Below are 19017 nucleotides of genomic sequence, written 5' to 3'. Positions count from 1 at the left end.
TCTTGGGCAAGCCACTTTTACCTCTGGGCATACATGTCTTCACTTGTAAAATCAGAGTTAGTCTCAATGCTTTCTGACATTCCCTTCCAGCTCAAAGCATGTAAGAAATTAGGGGTTTGAGTCTTTCTTGTCCACTTTTGTAGTACTCCTCCTCAGGAGCATATGAAGATCCTTATTACTTATCTATCATAAATGGAAACTTCTGCAATTCTAGCAAGTTGCCAGAGGCATAGAGAATTGGTGTTGCGCTTATGAGACATCATCAACTCCCCTTTATTCTCTGAAGGGTACTTTCTCCTTCATTCTTTAAAACAATGCAACCTTTCTGATAAGCTATGGCAACCAGTGTATTTCTTTAGAAGCTGCAGCTGTCTTAACAGTTTGAGTCTGTTCCATGAAAAGAAAGAGGAAGAACAAATGATAGTACAGCCCCAACATAAAGAAGCTATCAATTATCATAATCTCCTTACAATAAATCAGAGATGTTGCTTGTCAGAGAGAGTATCTTCTCTCTGTCCTTTTCTCTCTGACTCACTTGGAGAATAAGCATATAAAAATTCTACCCAAAATAAAAAAGACACTACAATTTGTTATATTTCTTCTGTGAAAAAGAAAAAGAGGAGAACAAAAACTCTTGCTGAAAAAAAGACTAACAAACCAAGAAAGAAAATTGGTGGTGGGATCAAATGATTTCATTCCTGAGCATAAGTCATGCTACTCAAATTTGTCTATTCAAGTAATAGAAATCAAAAGGGGGGAAGAGTTTTACTTTATTTCTGTTGTCCACATCTGTGAAAAGCACACATTTTCCCCTGAAATCGAGCTCTTCAAAATTGTGGATAGATGTGAACTTCATGTCTTCTGAAAGTGCTGATTCCTACTCACACTTAGCTAGCAAGACTAGCAGATGAAGAGATGATGTGGTTAGTGTGGATTTTAATGGGAATACTGGCTAAAAAAACTTGATGATGCTCCAGAACTCCACTCAAAGGAAAAAGAAAAAAAAGAAAAGTGATTTCAGTCTCTCTAGCAATGGTTGGAAGTTCAAGACATTTATGTGGGAAAGGGGTCTGGGGTTGGGGGAGGGGGTAGGGAAAGGAGAGAAGAAAAGAGGAAGAGAAGAAACGGCACCTTCATTCCCTATTAGAAATAGTTCACGAGAAGAACAAAAGATATAGAAGCCCTGCTTAACAGCTAGCCTCTTATTCCCCATTAAAAAAGATTTTATTGTGTATGGAGAGAAAAGATGGAAGGAGGCAGAAAACATACAGCACTTGTGCCTGCTTCAGACACATCCGATTCTGTTTCCTCTTACCGGCTGTGACACAATGTCATTTAATCGGGATGCCAGGAGATCATTTTCAGACAATGCCAGCAGATGTAATTTTCTTCGATGCATGGATAGTTCATCATTTTACTATTAGATGACAAGGTGATTGCAGGGTGACTCTATAATGCAAGTTCGCTGTTTGGTATTTTGAATTCTCAAAATGAACAAAGGATTTATCAAATATAAATATCTTTAAAAAGTAACAAAAGTGCTACATATGTGATCAAGGAAAAAAATTCCATTAGTTACTGCTGCTTAAAGTAGATTAAACTTTACAAATATTACCACATCCATTATCAATATGGCTTCCAATTATTAATTAAATTGCCTGTGGCAGTATAGCTTTCTCACACCTTTACAAGGACAGAGTAAAGAAGAACACCAAAGCAGTCACATCCCATTATATCTCCTACAATGTAAGTGGTAAATGATCCCTTGTCTTTTTCCTGCTCATATTTAAGTATCTGCATTTATGATACCTCATATAACTGTTGTATACCCTATAGCCCTCTATCAAACATTCTTAACTTGTAGGTTGCAGGCAAGAGTTATAAAGACAAAGTTATAAGCCCATTCACTTGTGACCTTAATCCCATCCTTGAGAGCTGCTGTTTTTAACTTTTTTTTTTTTTTTTTTGGTGGCAAGGGAAGAGTAATACAACTTTGATGGTGAATCCTGGATCTTTTCCGGTCAGGCACTAGTAGTGGTGCCCATAATGTATAGTGGTTCTAAGAAGTAAACTTAGTTTCCATTAGACATTCAGCTCATTTTCCCCAGTGCTCTCAAGCTGGGCTTTTAACATGGTCCCAACAGCAGAAGGCAGTATTTATCCACTAAGTCACACAGCTTGTGATAGGAGAGGATGTCTGTGTTGGGCATGTTAACATCAACCAAAATCTGCGAATATGTTTTCCCATTGACATTCTTAGCACAGCACCCAGAGAAGTATAATCTAGCCACAGTGTGACTATAATGAGGCACGGCTTATTGCAGCTGGAAATCCATTATTCTCACATGGAGGTGGGGATTGTAGTGTTCTTTTTACTCTTTGCGGATACTCCCAAATGGTGTCTGTCAATCCTGTGCCACACTACCTCAGCTTGCATCCTTTCAGTCTTAGAGAAGGAAAGAAGGGTAGATAGACTAGTGTGACATGATAGCTAAGGTTATCCGAGATTTTACATGTAGTCTAATATTTGAAAAATCAAGGCCTATCTAAAATACCTGGAAGCACTTTCTTGGAATGCTAAGACAGAACAGAGCAGCAAGATTTTCGAGCCACAGGGGCTGGGAGAGGGAAGTTTGGTTGGTTGATTGATTGGTTATTATTTACTGGGAATTAATACTGAGAGAGTATATGCAAAGGCTGAGGGCACCATGCCATCTTCACAGAACAAGACCCTAACAGCTAACTGACATACAAGAAACTGCAAAGTTATACTGTAAGAACACATATTAAGGACCGAGGAAAGTCTGCTAAGGTGCTACGTCTAAAACTAAGTTAACTTCTTGTGTTCGACCCTCCCTCTATCAGTCAGTCAGTCATCGTCCAGGGCCTCTGTCTTGATCTCATTGGCTCCTTGCCGCGCCAGGGCCAAGATGGTATGGTTGACTGCTGCCATTTCCACAGCCAACGAGATGGGATCTTGGTGGTCACTATGGCTAGTGCTGTCATCCTGCAGAGACGGAATGAAAAGGAGAACAGTGTTAATGTCCTGACAGATGTTTTAGCTCGTGAAGGGGCATGCAAGGAAGGGCAAGCAGAAGATGAACATTCAAGGCCAGAAATAAAGGTGTTGGGGGAGGGAGGTGTCTCATGACAAGATGAAAATGAACTGTATAGAAGTAGACACTGAATGGATAGGGGCACAGCTGCCATTTGTACTTTTGGCTATTCGTGGTGGGGATTGTATTCAGGGTGTTAGAAATTTTCTTAGTAGTCATGAATATAAGTTGTAAACACTGACATAAAACCATCAACGTGGACCTAATTTAGGTCAGTGGTATTATGTACTCTAGAAGATGCAAGTGTGACTTATAGAGTCTAAATGGGAATGTCAGATATTGTTTGAGAACTCCTGAGCCTACTATGTTCAGGGTTGCACAGCATTTCCCACTGAAGTGCCCGAGTAAGCAAGTAAGCAAAACTGAAGCTGCTGTTATTACAGGCTAAATGTCTATTAGCCCATCGGTGAACATGTGTTTTTACACTCAAAGGGAAAATTTTATTATTGACAATGAAAACCAAAGCACAATGGAATTGAAATAGGTACATATGGAACTTTCTTGTCCTCCTGCTCACTTTGAGTGCATCCACTCCTCCTGGTTGAGCCCACCATGCTCAGAAATAAAGCCCTGAGTAGACAGTGACATTATAAGATTTCTATCTGGCACTGAGGTTGCTGCTAAAGATACTGAGCAAACATTTCACCCTATGTTGCATCCTGGGGAAGTTCATGCCAAAAAGCTTCAAATAGAGAGTCAGTTCCTCAAGAAGTAGTATATGGAAAGTGGTCTCAAGGACAGCTGTAAAGAAGATAGCCATTGTCAGGCATGGATATGGAAACAATGGCAGATGAGACATCAAATACAGAAAAAGGGTTTTAGATTTGCCTCTATCTCTTTACCATTAAAAAAGGTAACATGGAATAGTATAATGTTTGATGGAGGATTCTATCTTCTATTCTCAGAGGGAAGGATTACAGAGATGTCTTTGAGTCTGTAACTGTTCATTCCCTTTAGAGATCAATAATGCTGTGCATCAAAAAAAATTACATGAGATAAATTTCTTGTGTTTTGTACATGCTGCAGAATGGTTATGCTCAAGCTGGAAGGTAGAAGCCATGAAAGAAATCGCTATAAATTGATGTAGAGAAAACAGTTTCAAGCACAGACTAGAATTTAGATTAGGAGTCTTACTTCTTCAGCCCTTTTGTTAACTATAGTCAAGAATTCTGTAGGTATTAACTAAAGAACAATCAGTCCTATTGCTCCTATGAGAAGCCAAACTAAGTAAGGATAATGGTAACATGAGGCTAATTGATAATACTGGATAGAAGTATTCTGTCAAAGGCTAGTAGGCTATACTAGGTAATTGGATACCAAGTTGAGAAACTATTCAGATTTCCATGAAATTTAGCAACATGTGTCAGCGAATTCCCCACATTTATAGCTAATGGATTATCCCATCCAGTGGCTACTATGAATACATTTCCTCCAATCAATGAAGAAAAAAAATAAAGGTGAAATGGAAAGACATGCAGGTAGAAAGCATGTGTATGCCCAACATGCCAGAGAGTCTCTGGAAGAACCACTCATTTTTGCATGAGGGTTACCACTGCAATGGTGCCACAGTGGGTGGGCCTTTGACTTGTACTCTACATTGGTACAATTTAGGCATGAAATATTGCTGCCGGTTGTTCCTATTATTTTTCAAACATTGGGTGTGTGCATGTGGTGAATGGTGCAACTTGCTTGTTTGGATCAGATCCTCCTCTCTTCTTCTACCTTCTCTGCTTCTCTGCCTCCCTCAGAACTTCGTCCCTCCTCCTCCTCCCCATTGCGTACTTGCCAAGTGTCCTGTTGTATGACAATAAATCCATGTGGGTGAATATTGATTTCTCACAAATTAAAGAGGTAAACTGAATTTCACCACTTTCCTGTTCAAATTACGTGAGAATCTGACTAGACACATGGCGGGAATTAAGGGAGGGGGAGGCGGCAGAAGAATAAACCCCCTCCCTCCCTGTACAAAATGGGCTCACAGATTTGAGCCCATTTTGCAATCAATGACTCTGCTCAGATGCTCACCTGCTCTGAGTAGTCATTTCCATCTACATCGTCACTGTTGGAATGGCCTCCTGGACTCTGTACATCTATCCCATGACTCTCCAGGATTGCTGCTTCTTCGAAAAAAGCAAATGGATCCCTAAATTATCTGATACGTTATTTCAATTGTTTTAAATACAGAATTACTTCTATAGCTGAGAAAATTTATCTTTTAACTTAAAGTCAGTTACTTTTAAAAACTGTTAAAGAATAAATTAAAAAGAAGTTTCTAGATGGTTCATTCATTCAAGTTAAGAATGAAAGAATGTTTTGCTATTCAGAAACTCCTACTAGTAGGTATGTAACATAAAAAGTTGGTTGGTGCTTAATAAATGCTTGTTATTTGCTAGTTATCCTATTTCTGGCTCTATAAAGCTTTGGAAGGGGACAGTGACAGGCATGCTAGCTATTTATTAAGGGAATGGATTTTCAGTGGCTCAAAAATTCACTCCTTAAACCTGGCCACTTCAGATTCCTTAATGCTCTATTAGATTTGGCTATGGACCACAAGACAGATTCTTCACAGTGGCTGAGTCATTCTCCAATGATATTGTAAACAGTTAGGTTTAAAGGATGTATCATTAACTCTTTCAAAACAGTAGAAATGATATTTTGTGGCTGGAATATCTTCTTATAGAATTTAAGTTGTGACATGCTACTAACTATAAAATAAACACAATGATGAAAAAAATGGCATTGCTTAGCCATTAAGAAATAAGATGAAGGGAAACATAATATAAACATGTCTAAGGGATTAGAAGTTAGGATCATTTTGAGGCATTCATAAAATCATAGGATTTACAGCTGGAAGGAACATTAGAGAACATGTAATCCAGCAACTTCATTTTAATGATAAAGAAAGTAAGACACAGAGAAATAAAACAACTAGCTAGTTAAGTAGTAGAACTGGTTGTTTCCAAATGGAGTCTTACTTTGAAAATATAACTGCTCCTATTACACAAAACACTAATGAGTTTTCAACTACTGAAATGAAGGGGGAAGCGGCAGCCTCTCTGAAACATTACCGATATTGGCTCTTCTCTTGATCTCCTTTCTTCTGTTGGCAAACCAGTTGTAGACTTTTAGGGAAGTAACTCGTTCCAGGTCAGACAGCTTTTTGCCTGTGAATGCATTCAGTACAGTACAGATGACACAGCTCTAGGCGCCAGACAGAAACTAGGTGGTATTGGGACTCAAGCTAGTTTCTTACCATTATAACTGGTATAGATTAGGCACATAGTAAATGATTTTTGAATGACATGGCCATTGCCCAATAACATGCATAATTCAGTTCAAGAGTACATATAAGATACATATCTCTCTAGGAAGTATATGCACAAGTGGTTAAGCACATTTTAAATATTACAATGCAGTGTGGGATACTTGCAGTGATTCAATATTATTAGTAAATGAGGTCTTCAATAATAAGTGAATTCTCCAGATACAGAGGCAAACCTTTTTAAGTCCCCAAATTTTTGATATTGCAACCATTTTGATGATAATTTCTTTAAAAGTGTATATATACACTTTACGTGCTTCTCTGACTTTCCAAGTGGAAAAAATAAAGATAATGGAAGCTTTTTTCTTGATGATTCATTGTCAATTATGATGCTGAACATTTATATTATATTATTCTGTATAGTACATCATAAGCAAGCTTTAGTTTAGGTTTTTTTTTTCCAGTTTCAGATGTCACATTGTATCTGTTTCTAAAATCCACAATTTTTCTAGGTTATAAGCATTTTTACTAAGGTATAAGTAAATAAAACCAGTGCTTGGAATTCAAGTACATAGCTTTAATGCTCAGAGGCCTTTTTTGCTTTGTTTTGTCTTCTCTATGTTCCAAAGGTTGGAGGTTGCCTAAAATTTGAACTCCAAGTAAATTGGTATTACTATTTGCAATATCAATATTTTCAATTTATCATTCTTAAGTCAATAAAAAAGGTAGGGTTGACAAGCAGAGAACAGTTCCACCCTAGCCAAGGCAGGCATGTGCTGAGATTGAGATCTTATTCTCCAGTTAATGCTACATAAGAGCTTCTAAGCTGGGCAAGCAGGTAAAGTAGGGTGTAGTAGCTCACAAAGGGAGGGAGAATTTGAAATTGAACTGCATGTAAATAATCTGTTTATTTGAGTAGGAACAATGAAGGTAGTACCAATATTCAACTCTCACTAAAAAGGACCCTTCAGCTGAAAAGAAGCTTTTACAAGATAGAGTCTTGATGAATACTAAGCTGGAAAAAAGTCTGTTGTAGTCTCTTTACCTTTTCCCAAGTGGAAAAGCAAAATTACTGTATTAAATATCCCTGATTTTAAATTCACATAGAATCCTAATGAGCACAATCTTGCTAATAAGGAATTTTACAAAATCTTTTGGAAAAACAATTTATTTTACATTTCCTATATTCCAGTAAATGTGCTATCATGAATCTAAACAGGTTGAAAACCTAAGTCATGATCCTAATGACATGGATTGAAAGATCTAAGAGAATGGGTTGCGATTGCTACCTTGAGAGGGGCTGAGTGGTAAGATTTAAAAGAGAGGGTAACTAACTGTAGCTGTCTAACTGAAGGCTCATGGCCTCACCTGGTTTCTGTATGACGGCATTGCAGGCGTTGGCAATTTCTTCTCTCTTTGCTTCATCAGGATATTGATTCTCATTGAAGTAACTGCAGAAGCAAACAAGAAAACAACTACATAAAGTTAAGAAATTTAAAAAGCCCCTAAATATTCTCATCAAAGTATTAAAATATCTTTCCATATTCCAATATTCCAGTGGTTCTCCTCAATGCAGGCACTTGTTTCAAGAGAGGGAGCAATCTGTCCATTTCTTCTTGGTGATTCTTATTTATGTTCTTACAGATGGAGAAAGAATATTTTAAGGCAGTTGTTTTTAGTTACCCAGTCAGTATGGCCCTTCATTAGAAGGGGACACTGATATGAGTAGCATTTATTTCTTTGTGTATTGCTAGGCACACATAAATTATAGTAGTAATTTAATATTATGTATTAATATATAGTTGTTATATGATGTTAAAGTAGCAATGAGGTAAGCAGTCTGAAGAGCCAACATCAGAAGTACTTTTTAGTTTTCTTGAAAAAATTAAGATCATTACACCAGTGTGGGTCTGGCAAGGAAATCGTTTATTTATTTATTTTTTTCTTTAAACTCTTACCTTCCATTTTAGAATCAATACTGTGTATTGGTTCTAAGGCAGAAGAATGATAAGGGTTAGACAATGGCAGTGAAGTGACTTGCCCAGAGTCACAGAGCTAGGAAGGCCACATTTGAACCCAGGACCTCCCTTCTCTATGTTTGGTTCTCAATTCACTGAGCCACCAAGAAATATTTGAATTTTTTTTCAGTTATATAAGGACATGAAATAAAGACCATTTCCCCCAAACCATAATAATAAGCCATCAAATAATGAAGATTTTTTTGGGAAACAGAACAGAAATCCAAACTGAGGTCAAGGAGATGGAGAGACCCCCCCCCCCCCCAAGAAAGGGCTCTTCTCTAATACTTCTAAGGCTATGAAGCATTCTCTTACTGAGGGCAATGTTGACAGTACACTTATCAGCCACACATGTAAATTATAGATGGTATCAGAAAAAGTAGGTGCTGTTATAAATGTGCAGTCATTCAAGAATCTGATTGAGGAAGAAACACCCTTTATAAGGATAAGCTGTATACAATGATGAACTATTTTGGTAATATTACAAAAGACTGTGGATTAGAGAAGGAATTGCTTGGAAGGCATCAGGGATCCTGGGTCATGGTTCAGAGGGCACAGGAAAAACATCAGAAATTTAGAAATCACTGATTAAGAGTTTGTGGTAAGAGAGTCCATATAAATCTGAATCTAGACTACTGAATAAAGGCTACTCTGAATGTAAGTCATACTCTGAAAATGAGAAATCTTTATAAAAGGGAAAATAATGAAGGCTACATTGAAGAATAACATTAAACACAGGCTATATTCAGTTTATATACAAGGTAGATTTTGGGGAAAAATTGAAGTCTAACTTCAAATCAGTATATTTTTTTTCTAAATTTTCAGGCTTATTCCACCACTCAGAGACACAGGGTAAATACTAAGTTTTTCAAACCAAGAGATCAAGAAATTATATATTTATTTCAATATGTCTTTAATTGAAGGATTCAATAATTAGTATGTCAAGCATCCTTTCTGTTTGTGGTTATTATGAAATAAATTCTTGTTATAAATCATAATTTTTTACTAACTTGTCTCATCTTGATAGTTACTAGTTTTCATTTATATCTCCATTAATAGGTTAAATTATATTTAAATAAGCAAGACAGATTCTACCTCCACAACATTTCTTGCTGCTTTCCCCTACTCTCCCCTCACACCATAACTACCCTAGCTCAGGCCCTCATTACCTTCTGCCTAAGAGTATTACAAAAGGGACAGCTAGGTGGCTCAGTAGATAGAATGTTAGGGGTAGAGCTGAGAGGTCCTGGGTTCAAATCTGAATTCACATGTTTCCTAGGTATCTGACCCTGGGACACTTTACACTCCCCCCACCCCCATTGCCTACCCATTACTATTCTTCTGTTTTGGAACCAGTTTTTGTATCAATTCTAAAACAGAAGGTAAGGGTTATAAAAGAAAGAAGAGTATTTCAATAGTTTCCTAATTGCAATCCCTGCATTGAGTTACTGCCCTTTCTAATTAATTTTCTAGACAGTGGCTAAATGTATATCTTAAATCATAGGTAGGACCATAGCACTCTCCTACCCAAGAAGCTCCAGGAACTCCCTATTGCCTCTAAGTAAAATACCTACTCTTCAGTTGGGCATTTAAAAGCCTTTGCAATTTGGATCCAACTTACGATTTTAGGCTGATCGGCTATGCCTCCTCCTTAAACACTATTTCAGTCAATCTGGCCAACTAACTGTTTCCCCTCCACAAAAACCTATCTTCCATCTTTGTGTCTCACTTCTTCTTTTTTTTTTTTTTTAAATCCTTGTACTTTGGTGTATTGTCTCATAGGTGGAAGATTGGTAAGGGTGGGCAATGGGGGTCAAGTGACTTGCCCAGGGTCACACAGCTGGGAAGTGGCTGAGTTTGTGTCCCACTTCTGCTTCTCAGAACCCCTAGCTCTCTTTGGAACTTAGAGTGGCACATCCTTTGGGCAACTTTTCCTGATTCCCCCAGTTCTTACCCGCCCCTCCCCACCTGCCTCAACAACTTTGCATTTATTTTGTATTGACCTTATCTTTACTTATCTGTACATACTGTTTCTTCTCTTTAGGATCAGGGCTGTTTCACATTTGTATCCTCAGTCACTATTGCCAGGTACATAGTTGGTGCTAAATTAACATTTGTTGGTAGATTAACTGAACTTGGAGAGTATAGCTAGAACAATGAAAGCAATGGAGAAAGGAAAATGTTAGGTGTCTTGAGATACTGTGAGGAGATCTATTTAGTTGGAAAAGAAGTTTCACATAAGGCTCTTCACCTTTGTTCCCTTTGGCCACCAAATGTAGCCTAGCAAGAATTATTCTCATATGAATAACAAAGGAATAACTTAGGATAACAAAGGGAACAAATTATATTAAAATATAATTACCGACATAAAAATAAATCTCAGACTTCAGGTTAAAACCCTTAACGTAAAGAAGGAGTTGGGGAAGAGATAGGCTAGAATGGTGAAATCAGACTGTGAAAAGTCTTGAAAGCCGGACTCACGTGCTTGGACTTTATTCTGTAGACGATGCAGAATTAAGATATTTAATCACAAGAGGGACATGAATAACATAGTAGTTTAGGAAGATTACACTGGCAGATTTGTGTAGGTTAGATTAGAGAACAAGGGAGGCTGAAGAAATTAGTCACAAAACTATACTGTAAAATACCCTACTATACAAATAATAACTATGGCATCCCTTTGTGACCTACAGTATAATTTAACATGAATTACCAAGGGGGTTCCTTGTGAGGCCATATGCTGAGCCTAATTTTCTTTTAATGTATTAAAAATAATTCAGGGCAGTCAAAGGAAAACTAAGGTCCTGCTATGCTTTATATCCTCAGATCATTCCTGAATTATCTTCATATGACAGTAAAAGAAACTGAGGCAAAGCTTTGTCCTGTCCAAGACTCCAAAAAGACATGGTTTCTGAAATGAAACTCATGATCAGAACATATATCTTTTCAATGTAAGGAAGTTTATGACCCTAGACATTTTCTAAGTCAGAGGAAAGGGGAAAAAACATAAATAGAAATCTACAGGTAGCAATAAAAAAAAAGTGATAAAATAAATCCCAAGGGTACTACATTTTTTTAGACAAAGGGCAGTTGTCAGTTGAATGATCAGTGAGTGAGCACCTTTACAGGGAAAAACCAAATGATCTCTTTACCAGAAAATGACAGCAAAGAATTAAAATGAAAAGTGGCAAAATAATTTACATGAGATGAGAATCTGTAAGCTGGAAATGAATGGATATGTCCTTGAAGCACTTCCATTTCAATAACATTCAAGTCTATAAAAATTGCAGATAGCAAATTCCTCCTTTTGTGCCTTTATTAGAATATAGAGATATCAAAGGCTGCATACTTAAGCATGAGGAGACAACATATCAATATATATTTCCAAGGTTTCTCTTTTCCCAATATGATTTTCTCTCATGAAACAATTGCTTGCTCCATTTTCTAATTACGATTTTAGTTATTAGAATTAAGTCATTTAAAGTTTGTAGACACTGCCCACAACCTTAAATTCTACTGTATATCCTTATAAAAAATAAAATGAACAGAAAACCAACAAATATTTTCTGAGTTGATAGTCAATTTAAGAACAGGTTTACTTTCAGAAGAATGGTCTTTCACAAAATTAGGTCCGACATTAAAGAACATTAATTTGGTTCCCTAATGTTACATTCCTTTTTTACAGGAAAAAGTCAAACCTACCACCTGAGTGATGGGCCATATAACCATTTTCAGAGGAGTAGTCACTACCCAAATCCAGAAAGGTTCATTTCTGGTTGGCTAAAGACTGAGGAAAAATTTAGAGCAAATATTGTGACCATCTGTTAATCTGTTGTGGGTTGTAACAAAATTCCAACTCCTTGACACAGTAAAACTAGGAGTTATGTAAGGGTAGAAAGGGTGAGGAAAATGTCTGGGATGGTTCTAGAAGGGAGTGAGCCAGGTAGCACACAGAAGGAAGAGTACTATTGGGCAGAAACATAAGATAACACTATTTAGGAACCTATGTATAGTACACTGCATTAAACATTTGGGAAACACAAAGTTTAGATAAGACACAGATTTTAACCTGAAGGTGCTTAGTTTAAGAGAGATACCAATAAAGTAACAAAGATAACTATAATGTTTTGAAACCAAGGGAAAAGATAGTTACCAACCAAGGGGAGTTGGTTAAGGAAGGCTTCCAAAGGGAATTCATATTTGTATTAAGATTTAAAACACAGGTAGGAATCAGGCAAAGATGGAATAAAGAAATCTGAGACATAGACAACGAAGTCTGAGTAACAGCACAGAAAAGGCAAAGTTCACATCATGTCCAAGAAACAAAAGCCAAGTTTAGCTGGAGTGAAAATGTGAGGAGAGATGTAATGTGAAATAAATCTAGGATAGCAGGATAAAATCTGTGGAATGCACTTTGAAAACTATAAAGTGCTACACAAACATGAAATATTATTAATATTATTGAATGTTGGGACTGAAGATGAAATTAGCTCAAGGAATTCAGATAAGACTGCCTCAATCTTTTTTATTTGGGAAGGAATAGGGTACCACTGTTGATTTTTTAGGTTATTGAGAATGGTATGTAAAAGAAAAATTATTCTAGGTCAAGCAGAACTTTAAAAAAAATGCATTTTTCCCCCCTCAAAAAGAGATTTGGCGACAATATCCCCATTCTCTACTGAGAAAGTAAGCAAGAAACACATGTGCCTCCAGAAGCACACTGGATGGTATGCACTATGTTATATTCCCACATGGTTTTAATTTCTTCTACTTGATCTCTGTTTCTGAAATCTTTCATTCTGTATTGTTTAGAGATTAGAGAGTTGTTTAGGGTACTGAGAAGATAGTTTACTTGCCAAGGGTCACACAGCTGGTATAGATCAGAGGTTAGACTTGAATTCAGGTCCTCTTGGTTCCCAAAGCTAGCTCTCTATCCACCAAACTACAAATATTCCACATCACTTGACAAGCATAAAGTGGCATCTATTAAAAACACTGTTCTTTTATTTTATATTTACCAACACTATGGGTGGTTATGGGCAACAATTCTGTCTGTAATGATGTATAATTTGTTGAATTCTCAAGGTCATCTCGGGATTTGTATCTGTGGAACAGGGATTTGTCACCTATGAGTTTATAAAGAATAGCAAGCTTCTGATACATAACTCAAACCACCTAATCATCCTTTTTTGGGTATCTGGTAGATGCTAAATTTTTGCAGGCTGTAGCAAAATGTTGCATAGTTTCCACTAACTTTATTGCATAATCTGTATCAAGTCAATAAGTCTGGGCTCCTTAAGTAGAACTTTTCTGTCATTTCCAGTGACAATGACCTGATCCTATGAATAGCTACCATAAACACTGCCATTTCTATAAACAAATATGCACGCTCAATCATTTGTTCATTGCTTCTTTGCTGACACATTATTGTTCAAGTTCATGTGGATGTTGGCCATGGAGCACCTGATTGCAACTGTGGATCTGAGTCATTTCATAGGCTCTATCAAGATAGAAATGACTTTTTGGTTAAATTCAACAAATCCAACAGCAAATACTTGTCAGTCTTTATAACTGCTTTGTGAAGCAAGGTTTATTTCAAAAGCATTTCTGTAAGTTTATAACCTGTATACCATGTGCTCTGAAAATACTTAATAATCCTCCTCCATTTTTAATAGAAAACATAACGGTTTGCAAATTACTTGGGAAAAGCAATATTTTTGAGGTTTCATTTTATGATAATAGTCATTCAAGAATGCTTTTCTTAACACTAAGCTGACCTTGACCGGAGAAAACCAGACGAAGCCAATTTACTCACCTTTAGTTAGTGTGCTTTCAATGGAGTGCTGGATTTTATGCCATAAAAAATATTTCATTGCTTTGTGTTTTTAATTTAAGAATGGATATTACTTCAGGGAAAACATACAGAATCATAGCTCTTAAAGATCACACTTCAATGATGATCAATAGTAGCTGTTGGTATGGGGAATTCAAGTATTTCGAGGATCATTCAAACCCACAATGAACAGGATTTCTCAAACTAAAGACCAAAGAAATTGGTGTAGAAAACAAAATATAAAGCCAAGAACTGTTGAGCTATTGACACAAAATCGACTAGTTAATCCTCAGAAAACTGTCAAAAGATTGTATTGTTATTGATTCATTTACAATGATATGGGCCTTCTTGAATAATATGAAGACTAGTTAAAAAAAAGGCTGTTATTCATTGCCAAAAATAAAAAATGCTTGTCATTGGCAAGACAATGCTAGAATACTGAAAAATTGGAAAAAGGAAATTTTTATTGCTAAAATTCTTCCCCCCATTCCATACTACCTGAAAAACCACTGTCAGGAAAACATATAAGATATGGGTATCTTCATTAGCATGTAAAACATATATCCAGAAAAATACTTTTGAGATTTCTTTTTCCTTTCAGCAGCCCTGAAAATCTTGTTCCCACTGAAGAAATGATAAACTCTGATAAGCATATTACTATATTGAGAAGTAAGCATTTTCTAGAAATTCTCAAATGGAGAAAGAATACTTCAAGAGGACCGTAAACCATGCCACACATTCCAGTTAAGAAATTTATATAAGAAATATATAAATAAAAATGCTTTAATAATGGGAGCTCAGATAATTTAAGGGTCACTGAAACCCTAAAGACTACAAACCAAGGTCAGACTTGTAAAAATTATTTGTTCAACAAAAGTATGCTTTTTTTTTAAATCAATGTAATGAGTGTGGTTTCATAACAAATTAAAGAATTTGTCAAAAGCCTATGAACTCAATATCAAATTGTGTTAAACAAATGATTATAGAAAAATGGCAAATTTCATATGAAGTTTTTTAAAAATATGAGAAGTTGCAAAGTTTATTGTATAAGTCAAAAAATCTGTTTCGATTTATTCCATGTAACTCAGATCCCACTGAATTAATCTTTCCATAGTTGCCTTAGGTGGTGAGCCCTATGTTGTGTTCCTCTTGTCTAAGTTTTTGTTTGACTATCTTGATCACTAACATCCATTTTACTTTGCCAAAAATGTGTTAAGACTGGTATTAACAATGGTTTAAATTGCTATAGCAATTCTTCCTCTGGTCTCCTCACTCTTAACCTGGTAATACTATCTTTTTTAATGGCATGCTTCTTGATGGAAAGATTGGTAGGTAGGTATAGATAGTACGAAGAGTGTTTAAGGGTATTAAGGGGTGTGGGCATTAAATGATTATAGGCTGATGGGTTCTCCTGTACCATAACCTATTTAGGAGACCACAATATACATGGAGGTCCTCCTGTCACCTAGAGGAATTGTAATTCAGAAATGTAAATCAGAAATGCTGATAAGACTCTTGCATTTTTTTTATTCCATTTATCCTTTTTTAGATTCCAAGATAGTTATTTTACCACTAACATTTGCCCTTATGATCATATTTTTTTCACTTTTAAATACCTTCACTTTTGTTGTTTAGTCATTTTCAAGCATGTCTGACTCTTTGTGATCCTACTTCAGGTTTTCTTGGCAAAGATACCAGAGCAGTTTGCCATTTCTGTCTCTAGCTCATTTTATAGAGGAAGAAACTGAGGCAAACAGGGTTAAATGCTTTGCCCAAGGTCATATAGCTAGTACCTGAGGCTGGATTTGAATTCAGAAAGATGAATCTGTCCATGGTACCAACTAGCTTCCCATAGCAATTCTTCCACCGCAATTTATAATTTTTAAATTTTTTTATAGTGATTATCTTTCAGGTTAAATTTAAACTAATAATATGTATGGAGCTGTTACTTTCTTAAGGTGTTTCAAAATCATGCCACAAGATGAGTCACTAAAGTGAAGGTTTCCAATAGTCAATCCCAACCATAGTCATGTAAAGAGAGTGTCACTTCCCATACTTGATTGTACTTTCTCTACTTGGAATTTGCCTACATTTTATGATTCTATGTTGGGGTCTTTAGCTCTCTTTATACAGATTATTTAATTTTCAGATCGTCTTTGGCATGATCCTAGATTCTGAGATTGGAATTGAAAGGAATCCTTTACAGATGAGCAAACTGAGGCCCACAGAAGTAAATACTTGTCCAGCTAATAAGTACTTAAAGGTGGGATTTGAGTCCAAATCTTCCTGAATTCAATTCTGGTGCTCTGTCTACTATATCATGCTGACTCCCATACACTGCAACCTCTGCAAGTTTTCTTCCAATTTTGATGTTTTGATTTTTTCTAATATTCTAAAATCTGCATTTTAAAGTTCTAAGTCTGCTCATTCATTTTTTAGAGATTCTTTATTGCTTGTTCTAAATTATCTATTCTCTTTTTAAGTACTTAAGAGTTCTAATTTCCATCCCAATTTCTTCCTTTATACATTCTATGTGTCCGGTATGTCATCTCTTGCCCTTTCTACTACCACCTTGATCACTACTTCTCCTTGGAACCTGGCAGAGTTAGCAAAGAAACTGGAGGTCAAGAGACCTGGTAATTGCAATGGCTTTTTCTAGAGCCTCTCCTCTCCCCCCAATCCACCAATTCTTCTAGCTGGACCAGAGTGCCATCATGGAGAGGAATGAACTTTGTGGAAAATAGGCCTACTATTCCTGCAACACTGCGGAACAACAGGCAAGGTTCCTCCTATCATTTTACCTTCAGTGCAATTAGCCCTGACTCTATAGCAATTTTTCAGGACAGCAACCAATCAATTTGACTCTGCAATGACTATGATTTGTATATTCAAAATTACTAAAAACCCTGAAATTTGCACCATGAAATCCTTGACAATTTCTAATGGATCAACGTGAAAAACAGATACAATTTTATCAACAGGAGACACATTTCCATCTGCTTTGCTGCTGAGTTATATAAGGACCGCTAGACCTTTGCATATGGCTTATAACTGAAACCTCCTGCATGTATGGCCTCCCACATTAGAACTTTTGCTTCTTATGATCTTGCATTTGCTTTCTTATGCCTTGTATTTGCATGTGTCCACTGTACTTAATCTAGTGTTTCAAGCATAGTAAATGCTTAATAAAAGTATTCATTCATTTTAATCTAAATCACACAACTATTATCATTGCTAAAGATTAGGACAAAAGTCTCCTATTTTCCCTCATTGGGGCTTTAGCATTATTTTCTTTTGCACCATATTTATTCGTATATTAAGGCCTTTTGTGGATGTTTTTAAATTTTATTTCTTTTGTCAGACATTTTCCTTGGGATGGATTTTTTCTACCTCCTTTTTATTTTTTGTTGTTGTTATTCTACTTTATTTGGCACATTTCTTGTTACTCTGAAATGATAATGGGGAGAATAGCTCAGCCATTTTCCCAGAAGTTCTCTCCACTGTTAAAGACTGTGGAATTAATGGATCAACAAATATTTACTGAAGGCCCAGACATATGGCCTATTAGACATATGACACTGTGGGAGGTATAAAGTACTTGTCTTAACAGTAGTAATACATGAGGCCTATATGAGTGGTATAAACAATAAATCAGAGGTAAGAGATCAATATGGTCTGGAGTGCTATGCAAATGCCCCCTTGAAGAGGGGCTGTTGGTTTACTAAGTATAACTTTGAAAGAAAAATAGTTCTCAGTATATGCAAAACATGGGGAATGGTATTCTAGTGAAAGGAAGAGCACAGAAGAGCCAGGCTGCATTGGGCTAAAAGATTTGAGTATTAATCCAATGGGAAACCACTGAAGAATTTTAAATAAGTGGCATGATTAAAGTACCATTTTTGGAATATTAATCTAGTAGGGTATTTAGGATAGCTAAGGGGGGGAGGGAGGGAGAGAGACAGAGAGACAGAGAGAGAAGGAGGAAAAGGAGGGACAGAAAGAGACGGAGAGGAAGAAAGAGAAAATGAGAGAGTGAGAGACAGAGAAAAAGAGAGGAGGTAGAGGGATCATAAATTAGTTCCAGCAGTCTAGGCATAAAATGATAAGTACTTGAACTAGGACTGTGATAGTGAGAATGTCAAAAAAAGACTTTATGTGACATACAATGGGAATAAAGAATCAATAAAACCTGGATATGGGAGTGAGGAAGAATTAGATGTTCTAAGATAAAACTCAGCTTTTGAGCTTGGATGACTTGGCAAATTGATAGCAATAGCAGTCAGCAAGGGAGTCTTTTTAGAGAAGGCAATATTTCATTTTAGGTTTGTTAATTTTAGATGAAAGTCTAACAAAATTTAACTAAATTTACTGTAGTGTTATTGCTAATAAATAAGAAATTCCAGAATTTTCACAGAAATTCAACAAACCAAATTCTTTTTACACTAGTTGCTATTTAAACTATTAAATAATAAGAGGCAGCTTGTGGTGCAATGGGTAGAGCACTGGAACTGGTATTTATAAGACCCGAGTTCAAATTCAGACTCAGACATTTACAAGTTGTATGACCCTGAGTAAGTCATAGAACCTCAGTTTCTTTAACTATAAAATTGAGATAATAATAATATTAACCTTCAAGAGTTCAAATGTGGTATCTGGAAAGCACTTAGCTCAGTGCCTACCATCTAGTAGGTACTATATAAATACTATCATTTTTATTATTACTGAGAAATAATAAATCTTACCGGATGCTCACTGCAGGTATGGCTGAGTAGTTTACATGTTTCTTAT

General features: G+C 36.3%; 1 protein-coding gene across 3 annotated transcripts in view; it reads right to left on the bottom strand.

The window, feature by feature from the left end:
• Positions 1 to 677: 677 nt before the first annotated feature.
• Positions 678 to 19017, bottom strand: part of HMBOX1 (homeobox containing 1) — a 257349-nt gene continuing 239009 nt past the window's right edge. Inside the window, exons 7-11 of one of the 3 annotated variants that reach the window (XM_044663467.1) lie at positions 7747 to 7829; positions 6185 to 6280; positions 5142 to 5236; positions 4839 to 4910; positions 678 to 3007 (exon numbers count right to left, since the gene is read on the bottom strand). In XM_044663467.1, coding sequence (XP_044519402.1) covers positions 2870 to 3007; positions 4839 to 4910; positions 5142 to 5236; positions 6185 to 6280; positions 7747 to 7829 — 484 coding nt within the window. In that variant the 3' untranslated portion in view covers positions 678 to 2869. The remainder of the gene's footprint in view (positions 3008 to 4838; positions 4911 to 5141; positions 5237 to 6184; positions 6281 to 7746; positions 7830 to 19017) is intronic. The other 2 variants (XM_044663468.1, XM_044663469.1) reach the window with 2 other exon arrangements.

Source organism: Gracilinanus agilis, chromosome 2 (genome assembly GCF_016433145.1).
Source record: "Gracilinanus agilis isolate LMUSP501 chromosome 2, AgileGrace, whole genome shotgun sequence".
NCBI classification, from domain to species: Eukaryota; Metazoa; Chordata; class Mammalia; order Didelphimorphia; family Didelphidae; genus Gracilinanus; species Gracilinanus agilis.
Note: the sequence above shows the minus strand (reverse complement) of the source record. Positions and strands in the feature narration are given on the sequence as shown.